This window comes from Bombus vancouverensis, chromosome 3 (genome assembly GCF_051014615.1).
Source record: "Bombus vancouverensis nearcticus chromosome 3, iyBomVanc1_principal, whole genome shotgun sequence".
In the NCBI taxonomy this organism is placed as follows: domain Eukaryota; kingdom Metazoa; phylum Arthropoda; class Insecta; order Hymenoptera; family Apidae; genus Bombus; species Bombus vancouverensis.
The window spans coordinates 14,309,769-14,332,420 of NC_134913.1; the positions used below are offsets into that span (position 1 = coordinate 14,309,769).

Below are 22,652 nucleotides of genomic sequence, written 5' to 3' on the forward strand. Positions count from 1 at the left end.
CATATATCTTATTTAAAGTTTTATATATATACAATACTATACAAATGTAATATATATGTATATGATATTCACGTTTCTTACAGACAGAATATGTAAAAGAGAAATATTGATAGTAACTTGATAGTAAAAAGTAAAATGTTGTAAAATAAAAATATTACAGTAATTTAAATGATATTTTAAATAACAAAGAAATAAAGATTGACCCACACACATATATTAAATAAAGGAAAGTATTAGAAATAAAACCTATGCAACCACAGATTGAATCTGGAGCAGAATTGCTCACAAGGTTAAATGAAAAACCGAGCTTACATGGGCTCGAAGATACTTTGTTCTCTGAAGGTCCTCAGAACACAGATATTATAGAAATTGGTGGAGAACGATCATCTGGTAAGACTTTTCTTTTATCTCAAATGCTTGCAAGGTGTATCTTACCAAATAATTATGCAATCAAAGGCTGCAATGCTTCAGCTATTTTGATAAATACTGATCATCATTTTCAAACTTCAAAATTGGTTGAATTAATGAGCAGTATCGTAAATACAGCCAATATATCATTTTCTGAAGCAATTGATACAGAGTTTGATAAGACAACTATTATTAAAGATTCTTTGCGCAACTTGCATATCATTGATTGTTACAATAATGAACAATTTTCTTTAACATTACATACACTGGATGACATATTCCTTGATAACACCAAAATTGCACTTCTTGCTATTGACAGCATAACAGCATATTATTGGCAAGACTGTGAAGATAATATTACTACAATTGATACATATATAAAGAAATTGTTAAAAATTATCAAACTACAAACAACTCGATTTAATGTAGCAACTATATATACCAAATTATGTGAAAGTATACATAACAAAAGAAATTATCTTACAAATAATATAGATTATAAAATACAATTGTGCAAGGTGTGTAATTCGACAAATTTTTTATGTACATTAGAAACAATACAAATTATTAGGAAAATACATTATTCCATTTTATCCAATGGTATAAAATGGAAGATAGATGAAAGAGAAGGATGAATTCTATTACATTTACAAATTTTTCTATTATATCTACAAAAAAAAAATAATTAAGAAAAGAATATTTTATCCACTATATCCAAAGGGTTTAATAATCTAGATCCTGCTAATATTATATGTGGTGATTTTTCGTTACTATGTGCAGATACTACTTCTTGAATTACTTTTGCCTCTTCTGCAGTAATGCCTCCAACAACGTATATTAAAATATAGGGATTGTCTCGAGGATGACGTTTTGTTTTACCCCCTAAAATTAAACTGCAATGGAAGAAGATTTATAAATTCTTAATATTTAATATCATATTTTAAGAAATTTCATTCATATGAATTATTTCAAATGAAGAATTTTTACTTAAAGCCAGCTGAAATAAATGAAGATGATTTTTTATGAAGATCTCGTAGTTCTCGACTTATGTCTACACTAAATATATCCTTTGTAACTTGTTCTAATATACTAATGTATCGAGTTGATTCTTGAGGGCTTGGCTTCAACATACAAGATCTGCAAATAATTATTTCGTTATTAATATAATTTTGTTCAAAATAGATAATGTTAATTATTAAGAGATTAATTAAAAAAGAAAAATTTTCATGTAGAGGTTTTACCTATAATCTTGCAGTATTAAACGTTGTTCCGCGATTAATCTCAGAGTATCGAGAATACGTGCTGCAATGTTACATGATGTTTCTTGCGCTACAGCAACATCGTCTCCACCTAAAATAACAAATACAATTTTAAAATATTTTAAGAAGAATGTATCTCAAATAATATGTACCTAGTAGTAATAAATTACGCTGATAGGCTGATTTTGTATTCATCAAAGGACTTTCTTTTAAAATTTGGAAATCTTCAAAAATTGCATCCGCAATTGACTCTTCTAATCGGCGTTCTTGTTGTGTAGAAAATCGAATCTGCGTTCCCGCAAGTGAGTAAACATGTATCAATAGTGCTAATAAGTTTTCAACATCAAGTCCCCTGTGAATTCGCGTTCGTATAATATTACTCAACTAAAAAATTTTTTAATTTATATTTATTAAGTAGACACATATCGTCGTAAAAATGAAATTAAAAAAAAGGTTTACCTGTACGAGTATACTCGAGGATTCTCGACTCACAGAAAGATTTTGCAAAGCTAACTTTTCTAAGCTAGTAAGTAGCTCAATTTGATCAGCTTTTTGCGATATAGATGCTTTGATTATTGCTAAAATACACTATATTTCGAAGTGAAAAGAAGTAGCTCTAGGATTTGTCCATTGTTCGAAGAAATGAAAATTGAAAATTACCTGAAGTTTTTCTGTATGAATTGTCATAGAATCAATATTGTTTGTGGATTGAATTTTGCTAAGAAGTTTTTCTAAGCTATGACCAGAAATCCTTGTTGGTGTTCTTAATTTTGGACTACCTTTTGTTAAAGTTATATCATTTAAAAATTGGTTAACTGTATTTAACAACTTTTTTCCTTTTTGTGAAATAAGAAGATCCATCATCTCATCTTCCATACTTGCTAAACAACCTGGTATTTCATATGATTTTAACACTTCCTTGAAACCCATAAAAAAAATAATCTATTATTCACCATCCACATAAATTAACAAAAACAGTTATATGAACAACTATATACTTATTTGTACCGTTACACTCCCAAATAGAAGTGACATATTAATGGCTACATCGTTATCATGATGAGGTAAATGAGGAAACGTACGTAATATTTTTGCAAGGAAAGATTCCATATTGTTACTAGTAGGTGTACAAAGATCTAATGTTCTGTCAATCAAAATAAGAGAGACTCCTATTTCTGAAGTTTCAGATAAATGCTATAGAAACAACAATAAGTAAAATTTATTTTTCATTAACTTATCTTAATTTATTTTTTCAGTGCCTTACTTTCTACTACTCACACTTTTATGATTAATACTAGACATATAATCTTCTAAATTCTTTGCAAGATGATCACTTAAATTTCCAAGTGAATAAATATCTAATTTAGCTCCTATACTATCAAATAGATTATAAAATGAATATGCTAAGAAATTCAATTTAACAAATGTATCTTTTGGAATATTTGTGTCCAGAGATGGCATTAAATCTCCAAAAGGAGGTGTTACAAATAAATCCTTATTTAAAAGGGCAATAAAAATCGGTACATAGATAATGTCAACAACAGGTTCCTACAAATTAAGCTTGTCTTAGTTATAATTGAAATAAATTTGGAACAAGTTTGAAGACAAAATAAATAATTGATTAACCAACTTGAGAAAGATTTCCTGAAGTCATCCAAACCTTAATGTCTTTCTTTAATTTATTGTAATCTAATTTTTCTTCAGCAGATAATGTTCCCAAATGGTTGATAGTGTCACAAGGTACACTGCAGTACACAATACAGTTCTGGAAGGTATTCTTTGCCAGAATCATTTTAATTGTTCGTTGATAAAATGCTGGATCACCAGATGTTGATATAATAACAGCTTTTTTAGTATCTTTTACTTCGACATACTAAAAATGACAAGAAATGGATTTAATGTCTTTCATCTTTTTAAAACTTCATTTTCTACTTCTTTTAAATCTCACAATCCTATAAATATATATACCTACTCGAAAATGATACATGCCAAACTCATAAACTGCAACTGCTCCAGCATCTTTTAATGCTAGATAGCCTTTACCAGCTGTGTACCAATGCAAACATTCAATTGCACAGTGATCTACATAAACTACTGCATCACATACTTCTGCAAAAATATTTTTCCAATATTCAGAGATAAGTTTTTTAATTTCTAAAATAATTTCTGTCATTTTTCTTTTCAAAATTTCAGTAGCGATCACTTCCTTGATTTCTCATTATCTATAACCTGTTTAATGATATACAAATCAACTTTTCTCCAAATCTTAATATTGATACTCTATTATGTATACAAATAACACATACGTGTATATGATTATATATATTAGTACATAATAACGAAGCTGCAATGAAGCAAGTTAGTCGAAAAAAGTACTTAGTTAACCTAATTTCTATATTATATATTATACAGTATCGTACAAAAAGATATACATATATCAAACAGTATGTACAGATATTGACATGCATACGTATTCACACCTACTCTTCATATGCGTGCGCACGCGGTCTTGTTTGCGTTGCATATACGTACATATGTTGAACTTGGACCATAAAGGACGTCTTTTATTTTATATTATTTATTGCTTTATCACCATCAGCTACTACTTATAATCTATAATAGAATTTAAATATGAAATTTGAACGAAGAAAAAGAAAGTAAGACAAAAAAAAGAATGCATATTCTTTTATTTATATAAATTATAAAATTGAAAATTTTAACTGCTCAAATTCATCTTATGCAAGAAATTTAATACATAATTTAAATAAAACAGAAAATATATATATTTGAAAAAGCGATTTTATTTAAGTCCGTTTACATATTAAACAAAGTTTTGTTTAAAAGTAAAACATTTATTTTTTAAAATAGAAAAATCGGTCATTAGTTCAACATTCAAATCATTGTCGAGTAATCGAACAATCATACGAAGATTTAGATTTCGATTTAAAGTACAGGTACAGCCATTTGTCGAAGAAAATTCTAACCTATAAAGGAAAATGATTGTGCGTCGGTGCGAATATTGTTTCGAGATAAAAAGGACAACAGTAAAAAACCTTAATTCTGCAAGCAACGCGTAACTACCGGTTTTAAGAATAACTTAATCGAATAAAAGAATTTAAGCCATCGTCGTTTTAAAAAAGAATTTAAATCGACGCGATTAGTTGAGATTCTTTTCTTATATTTTCTAACAATCATTTATTTTCTTCTAGTTTATCTAAATATTTTACTTTCCGTTAAACAAAGAAAATAAAAACAACATCTTATTTATCATTATATACAGGTATAGTTTTTTTATTAAATCAAGTGCAGTACAGTATGTTAAAATGATACATTTGACAAGTATGTAAGAAGCTTTGATACATTAGTAACCATTAATATCTAGAATCTAAGGAGGGAAGATTTTGAAAATTATTTCACGATACTCATTGTTCTCCTGGGTATGCTTAGTAATGTCATCGGCAAATAGTGTAGAATCCCTGGGAACATTGCAATGGGATATAATCGAATTAGCCAATCATTTGCGTCAAGAACGCCTGTTTGTTACTTCGGAACAACAAAATTTACAAATACTCAATGAAAAGGTATGTAATAGTTAATTTTTGGTAACAAATAAATAAAAATATGGAAATGGTTTATGACATTTAAACAAAGAATTGTTTGGATTTTTTTAGGTGTTATATGCATCATCCAATTTAGCACAACAAGCATGGATTACAGCGCAGCAAAGAGTTAATCTTAATCAGTTGATAATGTCTAAACCATACTGTACACCAGCATCTTGTTGTCAAAGAGCAAATACATTGGAAAATTCAAATTTTGTCGATGTGTACAAGTATTTACGTTATCAGACATGTTTGTCATATGGGGAATTCTTAGGTGCTCTTAGAAAGTCTCCAAAGCTAATTGCATCATGTTTAGTTGAGGGGGACAAATTACTACCAGACTCTGTGCAAACTATAGTCCAATCATTAGCAGCTGGTTTATATGGTAGTTGTTTATTACCAGAGGATAAAATTTTGGTTTTAAAGTTACTGAAACATCTAATGCTGCTACAAATTGTACCATCTGATAATCCTCGGAGATTACTCAGACACAGCACATGTGCTTTCTCTAGGTTTTATTCAGTTTTTCATGAGAGTCTATTTTCAGCAAAGTTTTTCTTAACTGCTGCTTTACATAACCCTATTGTACAGTTATTAATGGAAGATGAAATGTTTCTTGATATTGACCCAGATAAAGCACCCATAAGATTTCCTCCATCTGAAAGATTAAAGAAATTTGGCAAGGAAGGTACTGCAGAGTATGAAATAAAGCTACAACGTTATAGACTCTGGACAATTAATTCTCTATTCCACATTACACAAAGATTTATAATCAGTATACGAGAAAATATGCATTGTTTTCCAAGTAGTGTATGTTGGTTGGTTAGACAGATGGCAGGACTTTTGGGAAAAAGTGGGAATGTTGATTCAAAAGAGGTACATGCAATGTGCACTGATTTGGTTTTTACATATTTCATATGTCCTGCAATAGTAAATCCAGAGCCATATGGTATCACTGATGCGCCTATTAGCTACATTGCCCGATTCAATCTCATGCAAGTTGGACAAATTTTGCAAATGCTTTCCTTAATGAAATACCAGGCTGTTGACAGCAAAACATTTGATCTATACAAGAAGTTCGATAAGGATTCCGTTTCTTCTATAATAGATGCGATGGTGGACGGTGCAGAAGAACTCGAGGACGAGCCTAATATCATCGATAATAATAAACTTCGAGGTCTTTCTCGCTCCGCTGCTTTATTTACAGAAACGGAATTGAATACATTAATTACGTTTCTGCAAACTATAGCTAAAGAAACTACGGTAGAAAACGCTTCACGGTCCGCTGCGTTTGAAAAGAAACAATTGATTGATATGCTCTCTCAGTTACCTTCCGGTTCCTTAACTACTAATAAATTGGCGAACAATGCTTCTGTTGAAACTACCAACAAGAAGGGAGGTTTATTAGGAAAAGGTATGTCCAATCATTAGTTTTATTCCTTCGTTTCATCTTTTCTCTTTTAGTCCAATGACGAAATTCAGAATCGTCTCATACTTCACGATTTATATCGCGAAATGCTGATATTAAATGTATTTTATTTGATATCCTAAAATTAAACTTGTCTTTCGAATGTACATGCAAATATATATTTAGCATTCTTCATAGGATTCATTGCATTTTTTTTTAAATGAGAAATTTCCAAGTATAATCTTTAAATAAATATCTTTAACGTAAATCATTCATTAAAGAAATAAAGTACGTACAAAGTTACGCGTTCTTACGCGTGTATAATTCAGTATTTAAGGATAAAGTGAAAGATAAATAAAGAAGTCGTATTTACCAAAAGAAGGGATATTAAACTTTGATTTCTCTAGGAAAGGGTCGAGGAATTCGAGTATCATCATCGTCATCATACTCGTCTAATACGACTAATGACGGGGTAGATGAATTGAATGGCACTTCAACCCCTGAAGAAGAATCTGTTGATAAAAATCCTCAAGATGTTCTTGTAATTCCATTTGGACCAAATACAGGAGAATTCGTAGGACTTCTTAGTGAACAAAAGGTATACATTAGTTTTTTTAACCGTCTGAGACCCAAGCAGCGCGATCGCGCTGTTTCGATTTTGTGTCCCACTACATTTGAACGCTACGGACGACTGACGGTATTTTGTATTTCATTGTTATCTTCTCAATAATTTTTATTGAACAAAACTTTAAATATTTATAAACTAATAGTACGTATATATAATAATATATATGTATTTCATAAAGTAACAATTATAACGAGCGCTATTGCGCCGCTTGATTTTCTTCGCAATCGATTAAGACAAGCGCTATCGCGCTGTTCGGGATTTATCGACCCTGTTTTTTCAATGACTCCTGGGACTCAAACAGTTAACCGATATTTAACTAAACGATAATCAACTGTTTGTCAAATGATTACTTTTTCTGTTTTTTATATATATGATAGGTGTTATGCACAGAACTTCAATCCAATATAGATAATGGTTCGGTTAATCTAAATCTTTCTGATGACATATCCAATGTGCATGACAGACAAAACAATTGTGGTGTTGAACGTACAGAAAGTCAAGAAAAAAAGACAAGATTTTCGCTATCTCATGATGAAGGTATTAAAATATTAGAAGTTAGTATTTGTACTTTATAAAGGATAATCATTAACATTGAATGTTATTAGTTTTATTCGATGGTTTTATCGGAAATACTTCGGATAATTTAGAAGCGGTATCAGAAGCTGCATCAAACCACAGTGTCGCTTCCTCGCTTGAATTGGAAACGGAAGATCAAAATGATAATCTCTCAGATATGGTATCTGCTAGTGTATCAGGACGAGGAACGCCTAATATATCAGGTTTTGTTAAATAAATTTTATTTAAGTGTAAGAGTAACGAGAATCGTATTGGATCATTTGACAATTGAATCTAGGTCGTGACACCCCGTCATCTCAAATTACCGAAGGAGATGAAGGACGGACAGTGGGTGAAACTCGACAATTAGATTTACCTCCGTCGAATATACCGACCAAACAAAGTCGATGCGAAATAGATGACAAGTTCTGTAAATTTGAAATTAAAAAATTGATTGAAGGTATTTAAGAAATAAAAAGAAATAATTTCCTATGAATACACAATATGTTTATACATCTTTTATTTTAACGTTTGCACTCGTACATTTTCAGGAGATGAAACTGTTTCGATGGTATCTGATACCTGGTCAACTGATGTTCTGGCTTCCGATAGCGAAATAATCGAGCAACAAGAGAAAGTATTGTATCCCCATTCGTCTGAGCAAACTCCTCCAGTTTTACCAACAACGTCAGAATCAGTACCACAAGCCGTACTAGATGTTAGCGAAACTGCATCGGAAGCATGGAGTACCGATGTATTAGCTAGTGATTCTGAAAGATTGACAGAGGTCGATACCGACGATACTGCTAGCGTTGCAAGGTATGCTATATAGATAATAGAAAAAGGAGACAATGGAGAAATAATAAAACAATATAAAAGAAAAAGAAAGATGAGGAAAATACAGAAAAAGTAGATGATGCATTAATTATTGTCATATTTTAGATCTGATGATACCGCAAGATCCGAAATCGAAGTTGAATCTCGTAGCGAAGCCGAAATAACCGAAAAAACCATGATACAAGCAATTCCTCGTAAGAACAGTTAATAATTTCAAACACATCTTATTACTTGATATTCTTATTTTATATTCAATTCCTAGCACTTATATGAGTCCTTAATGTTTAGAAAATGTTACAACAACCGAATGTGTGTCAACAACGAATCTTCGATCGATATCGATGAGCCAGGAAAATATGCAATTTCCTACAACTGTTGTTCTTTCACCAACAAACTCTCTCTCGGCATCGTCCTTAAATGTAACTGGACAAAATGCAAGCAGGTCTGATTATCAATCAAGCGTGACAGAATATGTCGACAAAAATGCCAACAGCATTGACGGTAGCTCAACAAATTATGATAAATCCATATGCGAGGACAGATTAGTCCATCTCATAGACAAACTTCACATTGAGAATGGAAAAAGTCAAATGGAACAAACTTCTTCGACTCATAATCGTATCAGTGTAGCAGCAGTTGCACCAGCTTTATTATTAGCCAATCATATATCACCGCCCACATTGTCGAGCACAGAAAAATCGCACAATACCAACATAAAATTAGAGGTTTGTTTTTTCTAAATTATTGTTATTGTTGTTCTTAGTGCTACTACTATTTTATTCTTACTATTATTATTATTGTTATTATTATATTATCTTTGGTTTCTTCGATGCAATTGCACGTTTTTATATAGCATTCGACTGGTTGTTTAATAGTTACGGTATAGTTAATTTTCGAAGCGTGTTTTAGTCGCAGGAATTAGAAAGTAGCTTAGTCAGTTCGGTTGACGAAACTGTTAACGAAAATGGCCCGGACGGTGTTGTTGGATTAAGTACCGGGAGCTTGGCATCCAGCAGTAGTTCTGGTTCTGACACACGAATAAAAACTACAAGTTCGGAGTTGCCAATATCAATGGGAGCAATGAATGAGAGTTGCGATATGACGATCAATGACTGTCCGAAACCAACCGTATCCAGTGGAGCCATACCAAAAAGTATTAGCTTCGATATGACTGCGGAACGCGGAGACAAGGAATTGTTGGACGATGATCAGAAAAATAAAAGAAGTTTTTTTGGAAAACTGAAAATGTCTCTGCGAAATCGACGGGGTAAGGCGATTCGTGGCACAGACGATATCGGCAGATGTTACGATCGAGAAGCCATCGGCGATAATATTGACATAGGACGACATAGATTACGTAGAATAATGTCAGAAGATGTGTCATCAGCCGGTAACCCGAGCGGTGGTAAATATTGCTTTCTTTAACATTTTGCATTGTAATAATCGTTGTAAAGGCAAAACTAAAAAAAATAAAAATGAGGGAAAAACATAGACACAAGGGAAGAAACGTTAATTTCAAGGTAATGAAAATTATTTAAAAATTTTCTAGATAGTACGGACGATATCTTAGCTAAATACAGGAGGAAACCGAGTGCAGCAAGCGATACGGAAGTATCTGTAGAAAGTAATCAGTCTCGTACGAAAGAACCTACCGAGGATGAAAGGCTTCTTATAGATCCGAATAACATTGAGCTTTCCTACGCATTTGCTGATGCAAAAAGAAAATTGCGAATGGTACTTAGTACCGCTGATCTCCAACATATTCCTTGGAGTGCTGCATCCGAGGTGCTAAAGCTTGTAATCGTATTAAATGTTTCTTACAAATTGAGATTGAAACTGAACGTCATAATGCTAACAGAAAAAAAATAACAATTTATTTGTTACAGCGGAATTATTGGTCGCAAAAAGAAAATGAATTAGTCGCCTTCCTGCAGTTGCAGTTGGCAGAAGCTATCAATTTACAAGACAGAGCGTTGATAGCGCATTTACACGAAACACTACGTTGCGTTAGATTATTTAACGACGACGGGTGTAGAAAATTATTTAAATCGTTGCGCGAAGATTACCAAAAACGATCTCCTTATATTGCGTATTTGATTAGATGTCGTCAAGGATTACTCTCTACATTGGCTCACTTGGATAGGTATAGTTACCGACCTTTTTTCTTTAATATTATTAATTTCTTAATTTCTTTAATAATATTCAAAGCAATGTTAATATCTTTACACAATTGTAGATTATGTATTAGAGTGAAATGTGATCGAGATGCTGTCAATAATCATCTTGTATCTGCTTGCGTGAAAGGTTTTTTAGAAAAAAAAGAATCCCTTTTACTACGTTTTTGTGATGAATTTAAAAAGTTAACATTAGCAGATGAAAAACAAGACTTGGTCGATAGCTTTCTAAGTAAACTTAATGCAAAAATAGACAATGATTCAATTTGGCAGTGTGAGTAAATGTTAATTAATTCGAGTTTACAAACAACTTGATATAATATATTAATTACTATGGTTGTTTGTAAATGATTGCACTGTCAATATAGGTGCTTGCGAAAATCAACTAAATTTGGCAAGAGTTGTAGTTGAAAGGACTGTAATGGCACGTGTTTACCACAACGCGCTTTATCCAAATGGAGATGGTGACGTTTATAGGGACCAATTACTTCATGATCATATTAAAAAACTGGCCAATGTTGTAACACCGAACCACAAGGATTTACGAATTCCTAAAATATACCATTACGAATGTCCCTGGCCATGGGCTCAAGCGGAATTAGCTGTGATATCAGCATATAAGACACCTAGAGATAAGTTGCAATGTGTCTTTCGTTGTGCTACCACCATCATGAACTTGCTTTCGATGGCAACCGAGAGGGGAGTACCCGCAGCCGATGATCTAATTCCTGTATTAGTCTACGTTATCATTAAAGCAAGTGTTTCATTCCACTTTCTTTCTTTTCAACTTGTATGTGTATATACAAGTTGGTTGTTAATATTTGACACTAAGGATAGTAATAGTTTCTTCGATTATATTTTCAGACTAACCCACCGTCCTTGCTTTCCACTATACAATATGTGGATAGTTTCTATGGGAATCGATTAGGAGGAGAAGAACAATATTGGTGGACGCAATTTTGTTCCGCGATTGAATTTATAAAGACTATGGATTAAGTTGCACTTAATAACAAGTTATCGCCGGAACATGTAGAAATAGTGTATCATAATTTTCATTGTCGCTGTCATATCTTTTCAATAATTTTTATTATTACTATCACGTTATTATAGTCGTAATATCAATCTTCATATCATTTCTTGTGAAATTGTTATTCTCGTCCTTTTCAATAGCTTTATTGTTATTGCTGTCTATTATTTTTGTTAAAATTGCTTCTACTATTATTATTTCTATTGTATATCTATCAGATATTTCTGTTAATCTTGCTGTCCTTACCAACATTACTAGCACCACTCTCATTGTCACATTTATCTTAATTAATTTCAAATATCAATTATTATTATTATCGTCACTATCATCATTGCCATCATCATCATCATCGTCGTTATTATTATTTATATTATTAATATGTAATAATAATAATAATAATAATAATAATAATAATAATAATTGTTGTCGTTATTACTGTCAACATTCATAATCTTACAGTATGGCATTGTACATTGCAATCAGTATTGATATTACTAATATCATTATTTTCAATTTTTTTTGTTTTCACATTATATATAACAATGATTTCTAAGCACAAAAATGATTCTAGTTATTCCTTTTTAAAACTATCAATAACAAGCCACTATAGTAAACATATTGTATATTGTTTTTTTATCTTAGGAGATGCATCTATCTTTCAATGATTTCTCTAGAATAAACTATCAAAAACAAAATTCATTTAATATATAAAATATCAATTTTAATCAAAAGATAAGCCTATATAGGGAAGGAATTCATATTGCATTTGTTTAAACACAAAATTCTAAACCCATTGCTGATATTACTTTCTAAACTAACACTATATTAACTCAGTTAAATAATAGACACCATATACATATGTATGTATGTAAATACAAGTAATTTTTATTAGTCGTGTTTAGTAATATTATAGATAAGATACTTACAAAACCTGGTTTTTTGTATGTCTGTGCTAACATGTCATACTATTTTTACAAATTAGAATAAAATAATTACGTTTAAAAGTAATAGATAGAAATTATAATGATTCAAAAACCAATTCTTTTAAATAGTTCTTTGTGATAATTAAAACTTTTTCATTTTTTCTTTTTCTCTTCTTTTGCATATTGTATCGTATAAATTAAAATATTTTCCAATATATTCAGTAAGCTTTAATTTAATTCCTGAATAGTTCAAGAATTTGCCTTGTACATCAAGAAATTTAATTTTTAAATTTTATTATAGAGGTATTATATAACTCCTCAATTGTACAGCGGTCAGTATCCCTATTTGTTACACAGGAGACCGGAGTTCGACTCCTCATTGGGAATCAATCTGTCTTCTTATCCATCTGCCGCCGCTAGATGGTTATAGTGTTCCATGATTCTATGGTGTCGGTCAAACATCTATTCTAATAATGTTTATGATTAGATATGATAGTTTAACTAGAGTAGATATATTTATAATATGAGTTACTTGTATTTTACATACATTAGCAGCGAATTTAAGGTTAGGTACGAAATGAAATAGATTATATTGAAATTTCTTTTTATTATATTATAATGTTATATATCGTAATTTAAAAAGAAATCTATTGCAGAGGTTACTGTAAATGTTGTAAAAATAAAGGTTAAATTTAAATAAAATAATTTTGTTAATGCTAACCAATTAGATCATTCAAAAACGTACTATATACACATGCACATGAAAATACAGTAATATGATGTGAGACATATGGTTTGAAGTAATAATAACAATAATTTAAAATAGCGAAAAATAATTAAATAAGAATATAAAATGTCGAGACGTCCAGAACATCTAGCACCACCTGAACTGGTAAGAATAAACATTTAAATTGATTGTGACAGTGATGTTTTTATCTGTCTTCTTTTTTATTGCAGTTCTACAATGAGTTAGAAGCTCAAAAATATACGCAAAAGTAAGATCTCTAATAATGGTATATTTTTTAATTATTATAGCCTTTGACTTTAAACAAATATATTTGAAAACTTGTTCTCCATAGTTCTCGAATGATAGATATACAAAATCAAATGTGTAGACGGGCCATAGAACTTCTTCTATTACCAAAAGATAAGACTTCTTTACTCTTAGATATTGGTTGTGGTTCTGGTTTAAGTGGCAGTGTAATCGAGGAAAATGAACATGTATGGATAGGAATCGATATATCTTCAGCAATGCTTGGCAAGTATATCGAAAATTGTATACTTTCAATAAGATAATATTTTGTTTAATTTTAACTATTTTCATTACATGTATCCAACAGGTGTAGCATTAGAAAGAGAAGTAGATGGAGATTTAATTTTAGGAGATATGGGCCAAGGAATGCCATTTAAAGCAGGATGTTTTGATGGAGCAATTAGTATTTCTGCGTTACAATGGTTATGTAACGCAGATAAAAATTCACATGATCCATCAAGACGATTATATAAATTTTTTTCTACCTTGTTTTCATGTTTGTCGAGATCAGCTAGAGCTGTGTTTCAATTTTACCCTGAAAATAGCGAACAAATTGAATTAATTACAACACAAGCAACAAAAGCAGGCTTTTATGGAGGCGTGATTATAGATTTTCCAAATAGTACTAAAGCAAAAAAATACTTTTTAGTTTTAATGACAGGTGGACCTTCTGTTCTTCCACAAGCTTTAGGTGTGAATGAACTTAACTCAAATGTCTCTTACACATCTAGAAGGTTAAGTTCCACATTGCTTTGATTTATGTTAAATTATTGCCCAGTTTCTAATTTTATTATAGTTATTTAATTTGATCTCTTTGTTTCTTCAGGGAACGGGTGAAAAAAACCAAAGGCAAATATCTGAAGAATAGTAAAGAGTGGATTATTGAAAAGAAAGAAAGACGTCGAAAACAAGGAAGGAAAGTTCCAGAAGATTCAAAATATACTGGAAGGAGAAGATGCGGGAGATTTTGACAAACACTAGTCTGGTCCTCATTCATTTCTGAATTTCTAGTTTGAGAGAATAAGCATTTATTTACTAAACAGGCACAGGCATATTTGACTTTGTTTTTCAAAAAGGAATTGTTCATAATAAAAAGAAAGAACTAAACCTCTTTCAGATCTTTTGTCTTCTACATTGTCAACATTTATACATTAGAAGAAAAATATTATAAGAGAATAATAGAAATATATAGATATTGTAAAAGAATTAAAATTTACCATTTGAATATTGTATAAAGACAAACAACGCTCCTTGTTCTATATATGTATTTAAAAATTGTCTACCTTATATTGTACAGTAATTTAATCAGGTAATAAGAATTTAGCCATACTTCTGCGAACATCAGGGTGTAAAGCTTTTTTAAGTTCTTCTCTATCTAACCAACAGTGCTTTACATTGGGAGAAATATCTCCACTTATATATTTTGCTAAAAAGTAGAAAATTTTTGCTCCATTTTGGCCTTTCTCTTGTATATTTCTAGGATACTTATATTGATAAAATCCAATTGGCGCATTGCCATAAAATTGTACTTTGATGTTATTTCCGCACAATTCTTGTACAGTTCTATATGCAGTCTGAAGTGGTAGAAACAAATATTTTGTTGGTATTTACATAAAAAAGATTGTAAAACAAAAATAAAAGTCATGTAGTTCTTACTTGTATCATAGTTTCTCTATGTCTTCTTATACTTTGTGGAGGAATCCAGAAATTAGAATTGCCAACTTTTTGTTCTACTAATAACATTAAATTTTTATCTAGCTTGCGTTTCAGTGATACAACTGCATTATCTTCTTCAACTTCTATAATTACAGAAGTTGAATGTAGAAGGTATTATAATTACCATTTAGAAAAATAAAATCATACATAGATACATACCACTTATTCTTGAAGCAAATTTAAAGTTTTTGAATTCTTCTTCCCAAGAATCTTCAATGTCTTGTATTGTTTCCTTAGAAATAATATTATCTGTTTTTCCAGCAGATGCCTGTGTTCTCTGACTTTTGTCCTTTTGTTTTCGTATTTCAAAGTCTGATATCATACTGTTTTCATATTCTTTCTGTTGTAGCATGTTTTGGTATCTTGCTTCTATATCTAACATGGGTTTTGTAATTACTGGATGACGTTCTAAGCAAACAGCACTTAATAAATCCCATTTTTCTACAACGTCTATGTCTTCTTGCTCTGATAATGTTCGAGATATAACCTTAGATGTTGATGAGATACCTATGTCAAAGGTTTTCTTTAAAGGATGGCTTAATAAGATTGTACGACAATAAAATATATTCGATCAATTTATAAAAAACATTTTAAATAATAAATACAGCTATAATAAATTAAAATACATTAAAATTACCTGGTGTTAAAAAAGGTAAACCATTCGATGTGCGTAATGTTAAAATTCTTCTAAACATCATTATTCCATACTTTGAGAAAAGAAAAGTTAAAAGTATATTTTTTAATTAAAAAATAAAGATAAATAAATAACAAATAGTAGTAGAAACTTTCACAAAACTATATATATGTAGTAATGTTGCATTACCGGCAACTACGATTTTTAGATTATAAAGTAATTGATACAGTGATCACAATACCAGCTGATACCATAGCTATTATAACTTATGTCGCATTCTCATGATTTTCCTAATTTCATTGGCAATCCGATATTATTCAAAGGACTTTCTTTAACAAAAACAACACGGTACAAAAGCATAGAAATTAGAGATATACATAAGCATATCCCTATTCACAAAAGTGAAAGTTTGACATTTGTTTTAATATAGTGATAAAAATAAACAACATATATACATCAAGTGAATTCTTTCATGTTATTGTCATAACTTCTTCTTCCAAGTATTGACTTGAGCACTATTTTATGAACACTATTACGCGATATGATATCAATCAATTTTACAATGTAACGTATGAAAAGAATTGATAAATATTACTGCATTTTACAATAAACTATCACCACAGAATCAAGAAGTAAGTTGTCCAGATTTACTTGAAACAAAAAATCCGCTTATTATCATTCTATTATTGTTATTATTCTTATTTTAATGACTCCTGATTCTTTATATAAACGACTATGAACGAATATCAGGCTTAAAAAATATAGTATTTTACCTAATATAATATTAATTATAATATATTATTAATATATATATTATGATTAATATTATAACGATAATATGAGCACTAGCTGATTTATTTACATGATTGATAATAACATAAATATTCCTTTCTCTTTTCACATGAAGTTGATGTTGATCTGGTATAAGTTGAATATATGTCTTAAAGGACGTATACAATCCATATCGTAAGGATTTTGAAATAAAAGACAAAAAATAAAAGCATAATTTACATAAAATAAAGATCATCATGATTGGACCAGATTTACCAGAAATACCATTACCTTTGAAAAATATACAGCAGTATCTAAAGATAGCATCACAGCATGACCAACGAGATCCTGTTGTTGGTTATTGGTGTATGTATTTAGTTTCAATTTAAATTGCGTATAAAGAATAATTGTTACAAGTAAAAATCATTTTAAAAGCGGAATTATGAATTTTTGTCACAGGTCGGGTGTATGCCTTCCAAACAGGATTCAAATTATCAACCAAAACTGCAAAAGAAACAAATTTTTTAATGGAATTAATGGATTGGTTAGAAAAAACTAAAAAGAAATTACACGATAATGAAGCTATTACAAATGATGTAGCTGCCCAGGCTCATTTAGAGAATTGGGCATTGAAGCTATTTCTTTATGCAGATAAAAATGACAGAGCTGCTAATTTTGAAAAGAACGTAGTAAAAAGCTTTTTTACAGCTGGATTACTTTATGATGTATTAACTGTGTTTGGAGAGTTAACTGAAGAAGCTATACAAAATAGGAAATATGCCAAATGGAAGGCTGCATATATTCACAACTGCCTGAAGAATGGTGAAACACCAATTCCAGGACCCATGCAAGAGGGTAATGAGAATGATGATTTGAATAAAAATATGGAAGAAGGTAAAGAAAACTATAAATAATAGTATATACATATGCACTTTATATTCAGAAAAAATATGTACATATATAGATACATATGCATATGTATGTTTGCATATAATTATGTAATATATTTATTTCTTTGTGTAACAACAAAGGCTTATATTTTAATACAACAACAAAATTCTATCATTTTGCTCTATTTCATCTTTTTCATTACAGATTCACTAATAACAGAGGCAAAAGAAGATGATACATCAAACGCAGATGAATTAGTTGGTACCCGTAATACTAACCCGCCTGACGCAGTACATGGTACAACAATTAAAGACAATATCGACAAATGGTCTTCTGGCAATAAAGATTGCAAAACTCTTATGGAAACAGAAGGTATATTGAAAGAAAGTAATTCAACTAAATTGTATTGAACGCTTCACGACTTCGCATGTCAGCCTTGCACAGGGGCCATGCTAATCTTCTTTGTATCATTCCAATTTTGGTACATATATGTACCGCTGAATCAAGTACCAATATTATGTTATTACGTATTTGCGCTTGTTATCTGTACATATTTAACAGGTGGAGTTGAATTGTCAGTGGAGCAAATTGGCAAAGCACAAAAATTTATTAAATGGGCTGGAAGTGCTTTAAATTACGACGATGTGCCTACAACTGTATTGAATCTTCGAAAGGCTTTACATCTCTTAACCACTGGTCAAGAACTTGAATGATCAAAACTAAGCTTGAAAATGTTGATGAAATGGATTATTTCATCTAATCTGATAAATGATAAATTTTATTGCTTCTAAACAATAAAGTAGATACGAATATTTATGATTTAATTAATGCAAAAGTAAAAATGATAAGTTATTTATTTGAATTGTTCACATTATTACAGCCACACCAAATTAAACATATTTTTGAAATATAAATTTGTTTTGTAGAGGCGTATAAAATCGATATTATTATTTAAACTTGTATTATTGTAATGATTGATATTGTAGTTTCAAATATACATATATGTATATATATATATATATCGTCAAATTTTAATATCACAAAACAAATTATTATACATTAGTGAACCTATAAAGAAGATTTTCACATAAAAAAAGATAATTAAAAGTTCAGAATGGATCTTAGTAAAATGAGAATTACAATGAAAATGAATTTCTTTTCTATTGTAGTCAAATGTCTAAACTGACTTAGTTTTGTGTGTGTCTGTGCGAATGCGCGCACGCGCGCGCGTGTGGGTAAATGTGTGGGTGCGCCAGATTCATAAATGGTTTCTGTACCATTTCACGTAATTAATACTTTAATACTTTGTAATAAAAGTATTATTGTACATACAAGTGAGTGTGCTTTACCACGTGTTTCTTCGCTATTTTAATTTTCATATTACCTCGTAGGTATCTTTATTTAATTCAATTATCTCTGTCGATTGTAAATTTAATATTTTAAAAAACAAATACATTTTTTTCTTATAAAAAAAAAGAGATATCAGCAAACCATCTTTAATTAAATAAAAAATTATACATCTTACGATAGTGGTTTAGTTTTAATCGCTGATAATAGGAAGTGCGTTCGTATTGCTTAAACTGTTTGTACGAGTAATTTTTAATTTGTACATTTTTAGTCGCTCTTGTGAAAATACGTGTTTTTTTTCTTTAAAAAAAAAAGTAAAAGTATGGATGCGAAGAAAACACGCATGTGCATTACACTGCAACGATATTCTTTTAGTTATCGTCTAAGGGCATTTACATCTTAATACGATATCAAGGAGAACACATTGATTCAATTGGCAGTTAATACCTTGTGCTTGAGCTAGTATTTCATGATTCTTTGCCGTTGATTAAATTCTTATAATGTTGACTAATAATGATAGAAATTCATAGCTCTCGAGGTACTCGAGATTTAGAATGCTTTGAACAAATTCGAGTGCTGTCAGCACGAAAAAGTAGCTCGTGATGAAACGTAATAGGATTGAAGCATAACTTTGAAAGAGAGCATTTGATATGAGACGTAAGAAACCATACACACAAAATTAATATCGCGGAGCATAAGGAATTAAAGATCGAACGAAATACTTCTTTGCTGCGTGTATGGAAAATTATTTCATCGTGATTATTACGTGGTACGTAGGCGATAACTGACTTGATAACCAAAGTCTTAATCGTGCGAATACATATAAGAATCTTGAATTCAATCTTGTTTTTTACTTTTATCATCTACACCATTCGCCGTTACCGGTTGCGTGTCCTCTCGTCTAAGTTGCCAATCTATTACTAGTCGGCCTGTTAGCATGAAAAAAAATACCTAAAAAGCAAATATATAGTTATATTTTTATAAGTATCTGTTCTGTTTAATATATCGATTTCTTTTATAAATTTTATTTTAATCTTACCAGTGCTGGCGCAATCCTTTCAAACTTGTCATTCACCATGTAGTGAGAGTACACAGCCATTAACATCAATAACAGTAATATCGCGTTCGATGCATTTTTTATTTTGTCTGAAAGAAATCGAGAAGAAAACAAAGCAGATAATACGTAGTTGAGGTAATGTTTCCAACAGGAAAAGTTACCCTAATGCTAGCGTATGCAGCTAATTCGTGTATTTTAAAGGAAAGCGGAACGAAATATTTTAATTATATAAAAAAAAATGTTCTCTTACGACTTGGAACTATAGCCATTGCGAGTCCGCAAATAATTTCAAGCGATCCGACAACTCTTCTGTACCATTTACTTGGTACTTTAAAGTCCAGTGTACCGGACAGTGGAAATACCTTTGCGTATTTCACATATTCTTTTCTCTGTGAACATGATAAAAAAATCAACTAATTAATTCATGTAACGAACACAGAAATGGTGGTGGAGGAACGAGTCGGGTTGAGAAAAGAACGAAACGTTCTTATGAAGAAAATTGTCACAATTTCAACCTAGTAAACATATGCTGGCACTTGAAGCAATATTTTTGGCGCGTCACCAAGCGGTTGGTTGATAGTTTACTATAACTTTGGACATTGGGTAACAACGAGGGACGAAAATAATCTTCTAACGAGATTCATCGAAGTGAGCGAATTAAATTCAATTTTCATCACATTTCAAAAAAATTTCGGATACCCGAACTTTCACAATATTAATTTATTTTATCTCTTTATCAGGAATACAGAAGCGAAGGAAACTTAAATAACGATATGAAATAAACACTTATTAATAACGGGTATTTGACTAGATTTTTTGATAAAATCTGAAGCTCTTCCTTCGTCCCTCTTATTTCGTTTCCGAATTTGTACACAAAAACTATTATAGATTCATATTTTTCCTTAATTTTCTTTGCTTATTTTTCATTGTATTTTCTGTTGAAAATTTTCTGTATTTTTGTTGAAATTTTAAAAAATTGTGTAAGAAATAGGAAACCAACAAAAATGGAAAGGATAAACAAATATCTATATAAAGAAACATAAAACGTGAAAAAAAGAGGAAAGATAAGAAATATTCGTAGATGTATAAAAACACGTGTATTTCTTATTTGATACATAAAAATTGCAGAAACTAAACAGTCTATTGTTATATATTTTGGATATCTAAATAGAGAACGAAATATCAATTGTCATTAGAAAATAAAAAAGGAGTAAATGTTAAAAAGAACGGAGGGTATAGAAGGAATGATTGATAAAGTTGACAGGCTGTCATAACAACGCATAGTTAACACGCGGTGCGTCTAACAGACGAAAGCTAGACACACCAGAAGGAAAAAGGTGAAAATAAGAATGTTTTACATGATACAACGATCACTGAGAATAAAAATAACAAAGAGTGATATTTCAAAGACAAATGAAAAACAAAAATGAATGTTAGACGAGGGTGAAAAGCCCGATTGAATGTCAATTGAACATGAGAGTAGGGTGAATTGTTACATAATTATAGAGCAACTGCTCACCAAGTCCTTATGAAGATCCTTACTAATATGAGAAGTCAGCTTCATAGTACCGACGAAAACGAAGAATATCCCAAGAAGAACTGAGAGAGACTTTAGGACGATCGAGCCCATAATTCGTCAGCTGAACACCGTTAGCGACACGAACGTGTTAGACGTACGGAGGAATCGATTCGGAATCTAGACTGGACGAATGACTCGTAGCCGCGAATTCGTTACGCGCGACTCGTGCAATCTCGGTAAACTGTCTTTTTCTGTTTTTTCTTCTGTTTTTCCTTTTTTCTTTTTTTCCTTTTTATTTTTTCTCTTTTTTGCCTTTCTCCTATTTTTCTTTCAACTATACATACCTACAGAGTTTATAAATACATTCGTTCAACGATAGTGTTTCAAACAATTATTCGAGTCGTACTTAGTACTAATTAGATACTATGTATGTACACGATATAGTAGCAATGTTCATACTTGTTCTTTTCTTTCTCTTTCGGTTTGATTTGGCCTATTCCGACTGCGACAGCGCATAACGTGTGCGATACTAGGACGCAGTGCGTCGTGACGCGTCGCGTCTCGCCGTATCGTATCGCGACCCACTGCGTCGCCGTTACCCTCTTTCTTACAATGTAATTGGTGGTGGTCTTTCTAGAGACACGTCGTATAATCGTCATAGGCTATTGTAATTTTAACTAGTACCTCTCGTGCCTTTATAATATGCAATCTCTGTTGTCTTTTCACAGATCCCAATTACAGTTTGAGCAGGGTGCAATGACACGAATTAGAATAACGAAACGTATTCTTTTGATAAAATAGATAAAATATCGTACGATTTATTGACGAAAGAAACCAGTGTTGCATATATTTTCTCTCGCCTA

The 22,652-nt window shown here is 30.9% G+C and overlaps 7 protein-coding genes and 1 non-coding gene across 14 annotated transcripts; 4 read left to right on the forward strand and 4 right to left on the reverse strand.

Annotated features, from left to right (window-relative positions):
- Positions 1 to 83: 83 nt before the first annotated feature.
- Positions 84 to 4,110, reverse strand: LOC117153995 (sec1 family domain-containing protein 2). 4 transcript variants are annotated; one of them, XM_033328595.2, is made up of 11 exons: positions 3,974 to 4,110; positions 3,640 to 3,896; positions 3,298 to 3,540; positions 2,946 to 3,215; positions 2,676 to 2,861; positions 2,328 to 2,585; positions 2,127 to 2,255; positions 1,820 to 2,051; positions 1,650 to 1,758; positions 1,396 to 1,545; positions 84 to 1,301 (listed from the first exon to the last, which is right to left on the reverse strand). In XM_033328595.2, exons 2-11 carry the CDS (start codon positions 3,838 to 3,840, stop codon positions 1,094 to 1,096), a joined length of 1,986 nt encoding a protein of 661 aa, XP_033184486.1. In that variant the 5' UTR covers positions 3,841 to 3,896; positions 3,974 to 4,110; the 3' UTR covers positions 84 to 1,093. The 4 variants fall into 4 exon arrangements, with proteins under 4 accessions (XP_033184486.1, XP_076473195.1, XP_076473194.1 ...); XM_076617080.1 differs by having other exon boundaries at positions 3,640 to 3,889; positions 3,974 to 4,084; XM_076617079.1 differs by lacking the exon at positions 3,974 to 4,110 and having other exon boundaries at positions 3,640 to 3,956.
- On the forward strand, positions 249 to 1,435 carry Xrcc2 (X-ray repair cross complementing 2). Its single transcript, XM_033328615.2, has one exon. It carries the CDS (start codon positions 249 to 251, stop codon positions 1,041 to 1,043), a length of 795 nt encoding a protein of 264 aa, XP_033184506.1. The 3' UTR covers positions 1,044 to 1,435.
- Positions 4,111 to 4,228: 118 nt separating the features above from the next.
- Positions 4,229 to 12,789, forward strand: Gapvd1 (GTPase activating protein and VPS9 domains 1). 3 transcript variants are annotated; one of them, XM_076617075.1, is made up of 17 exons: positions 4,497 to 4,740; positions 4,877 to 4,947; positions 5,050 to 5,248; positions 5,339 to 6,683; positions 7,085 to 7,275; positions 7,683 to 7,842; positions 7,911 to 8,084; positions 8,159 to 8,320; positions 8,412 to 8,679; positions 8,803 to 8,900; positions 8,986 to 9,422; positions 9,607 to 10,102; positions 10,247 to 10,482; positions 10,584 to 10,840; positions 10,934 to 11,145; positions 11,240 to 11,625; positions 11,736 to 12,789. In XM_076617075.1, exons 3-17 carry the CDS (start codon positions 5,117 to 5,119, stop codon positions 11,865 to 11,867), a joined length of 4,686 nt encoding a protein of 1,561 aa, XP_076473190.1. In that variant the 5' UTR covers positions 4,497 to 4,740; positions 4,877 to 4,947; positions 5,050 to 5,116; the 3' UTR covers positions 11,868 to 12,789. The 3 variants fall into 3 exon arrangements, with proteins under 3 accessions (XP_076473189.1, XP_076473190.1, XP_033184479.1); XM_076617074.1 differs by lacking the exons at positions 4,497 to 4,740; positions 4,877 to 4,947 and adding an exon at positions 4,229 to 4,324; XM_033328588.2 differs by lacking the exon at positions 4,497 to 4,740 and having other exon boundaries at positions 8,803 to 8,891.
- Positions 12,790 to 13,204: 415 nt separating this feature from the next.
- Positions 13,205 to 14,965, forward strand: LOC117154003 (18S rRNA (guanine-N(7))-methyltransferase). The gene is made up of 6 exons (XM_076617097.1): positions 13,205 to 13,391; positions 13,478 to 13,713; positions 13,779 to 13,816; positions 13,901 to 14,079; positions 14,162 to 14,588; positions 14,681 to 14,965. The coding sequence occupies exons 2-6, from the start codon at positions 13,675 to 13,677 to the stop codon at positions 14,823 to 14,825; spliced, it is 828 nt and encodes a 275-aa protein (XP_076473212.1). The 5' UTR covers positions 13,205 to 13,391; positions 13,478 to 13,674; the 3' UTR covers positions 14,826 to 14,965.
- A 137-nt stretch (positions 14,966 to 15,102) lies between these two features.
- mRpL46 (mitochondrial ribosomal protein L46) lies at positions 15,103 to 16,418 on the reverse strand. Its single transcript, XM_033328614.2, has 4 exons — positions 16,208 to 16,418; positions 15,730 to 16,077; positions 15,511 to 15,653; positions 15,103 to 15,428 (listed from the first exon to the last, which is right to left on the reverse strand). The coding sequence occupies exons 1-4, from the start codon at positions 16,266 to 16,268 to the stop codon at positions 15,156 to 15,158; spliced, it is 825 nt and encodes a 274-aa protein (XP_033184505.1). The 5' UTR covers positions 16,269 to 16,418; the 3' UTR covers positions 15,103 to 15,155.
- Positions 16,419 to 16,686: 268 nt separating this feature from the next.
- Vta1 (vesicle trafficking 1) lies at positions 16,687 to 18,722 on the forward strand. The gene is made up of 5 exons (XM_033328609.2): positions 16,687 to 16,836; positions 17,112 to 17,341; positions 17,435 to 17,869; positions 18,071 to 18,238; positions 18,428 to 18,722. Exons 2-5 carry the CDS (start codon positions 17,233 to 17,235, stop codon positions 18,577 to 18,579), a joined length of 864 nt encoding a protein of 287 aa, XP_033184500.1. The 5' UTR covers positions 16,687 to 16,836; positions 17,112 to 17,232; the 3' UTR covers positions 18,580 to 18,722.
- On the reverse strand, positions 17,890 to 22,606 carry LOC117154006 (putative acetylcholine receptor chaperone). 2 transcript variants are annotated; one of them, XM_076617099.1, is made up of 4 exons: positions 22,249 to 22,606; positions 20,521 to 20,659; positions 20,253 to 20,359; positions 17,890 to 20,164 (listed from the first exon to the last, which is right to left on the reverse strand). In XM_076617099.1, the coding sequence occupies exons 1-4, from the start codon at positions 22,303 to 22,305 to the stop codon at positions 20,051 to 20,053; spliced, it is 417 nt and encodes a 138-aa protein (XP_076473214.1). In that variant the 5' UTR covers positions 22,306 to 22,606; the 3' UTR covers positions 17,890 to 20,050. The 2 variants fall into 2 exon arrangements, with proteins under 2 accessions (XP_076473214.1, XP_033184507.1); XM_033328616.2 differs by lacking the exon at positions 22,249 to 22,606 and adding an exon at positions 21,790 to 22,232.
- Positions 18,266 to 18,376, reverse strand: LOC117154366 (U6 spliceosomal RNA). Its single transcript, XR_004463757.1, has one exon. It is a non-coding gene; the product is annotated as a U6 spliceosomal RNA (small nuclear RNA).
- Positions 22,607 to 22,652: the final 46 nt, after the last annotated feature.

Excerpts from the sequence above, each read along its gene's own strand:
- Xrcc2 (XM_033328615.2), top strand. The coding sequence starts at position 249 with ATGCAACCACAGATTGAATCTGGAGCAGAATTGCTCACAAGGTTAAAT.
- LOC117153995 (XM_033328595.2), bottom strand. The coding sequence starts at position 3,840 with ATGACAGAAATTATTTTAGAAATTAAAAAACTTATCTCTGAATATTGG. Across the intron at positions 2,862-2,945 it reads CTAGTATTAATCATAAAAGT|CATTTATCTGAAACTTCAGA; the intron begins GTGAGTAGTAGA and ends TTGTTTCTATAG. Across the intron at positions 2,052-2,126 it reads CCTCGAGTATACTCGTACAG|TTGAGTAATATTATACGAAC; the intron begins GTAAACCTTTTT and ends AAAATTTTTTAG.
- Gapvd1 (XM_076617074.1), top strand. The coding sequence starts at position 5,117 with ATGTCATCGGCAAATAGTGTAGAATCCCTGGGAACATTGCAATGGGAT. Across the intron at positions 9,423-9,606 it reads ATACCAACATAAAATTAGAG|TCGCAGGAATTAGAAAGTAG; the intron begins GTTTGTTTTTTC and ends AGCGTGTTTTAG. Across the intron at positions 10,841-10,933 it reads ACATTGGCTCACTTGGATAG|ATTATGTATTAGAGTGAAAT; the intron begins GTATAGTTACCG and ends ACACAATTGTAG.
- LOC117154003 (XM_076617097.1), top strand. The coding sequence starts at position 13,675 with ATGTCGAGACGTCCAGAACATCTAGCACCACCTGAACTG. Across the intron at positions 14,080-14,161 it reads TATATCTTCAGCAATGCTTG|GTGTAGCATTAGAAAGAGAA; the intron begins GCAAGTATATCG and ends TGTATCCAACAG. Across the intron at positions 14,589-14,680 it reads GTCTCTTACACATCTAGAAG|GGAACGGGTGAAAAAAACCA; the intron begins GTTAAGTTCCAC and ends TTGTTTCTTCAG.
- mRpL46 (XM_033328614.2), bottom strand. The coding sequence starts at position 16,268 with ATGATGTTTAGAAGAATTTTAACATTACGCACATCGAATGGTTTACCT. Across the intron at positions 16,078-16,207 it reads TTTACCTTTTTTAACACCAG|GTATCTCATCAACATCTAAG; the intron begins GTAATTTTAATG and ends CCTTTGACATAG. Across the intron at positions 15,429-15,510 it reads ATAGAGAAACTATGATACAA|ACTGCATATAGAACTGTACA; the intron begins GTAAGAACTACA and ends CTACCACTTCAG.
- Vta1 (XM_033328609.2), top strand. The coding sequence starts at position 17,233 with ATGATTGGACCAGATTTACCAGAAATACCATTACCTTTGAAAAATATA. Across the intron at positions 17,870-18,070 it reads GAATAAAAATATGGAAGAAG|ATTCACTAATAACAGAGGCA; the intron begins GTAAAGAAAACT and ends TTTTCATTACAG. Across the intron at positions 18,239-18,427 it reads AACTCTTATGGAAACAGAAG|GTGGAGTTGAATTGTCAGTG; the intron begins GTATATTGAAAG and ends CATATTTAACAG.
- LOC117154006 (XM_033328616.2), bottom strand. The coding sequence starts at position 21,900 with ATGGGCTCGATCGTCCTAAAGTCTCTCTCAGTTCTTCTTGGGATATTC. Across the intron at positions 20,660-21,789 it reads AGGATCTTCATAAGGACTTG|AGAAAAGAATATGTGAAATA; the intron begins GTGAGCAGTTGC and ends TCATGTTCACAG. Across the intron at positions 20,165-20,252 it reads AAAGGATTGCGCCAGCACTG|GTATTTTTTTTCATGCTAAC; the intron begins GTAAGATTAAAA and ends TTTGCTTTTTAG.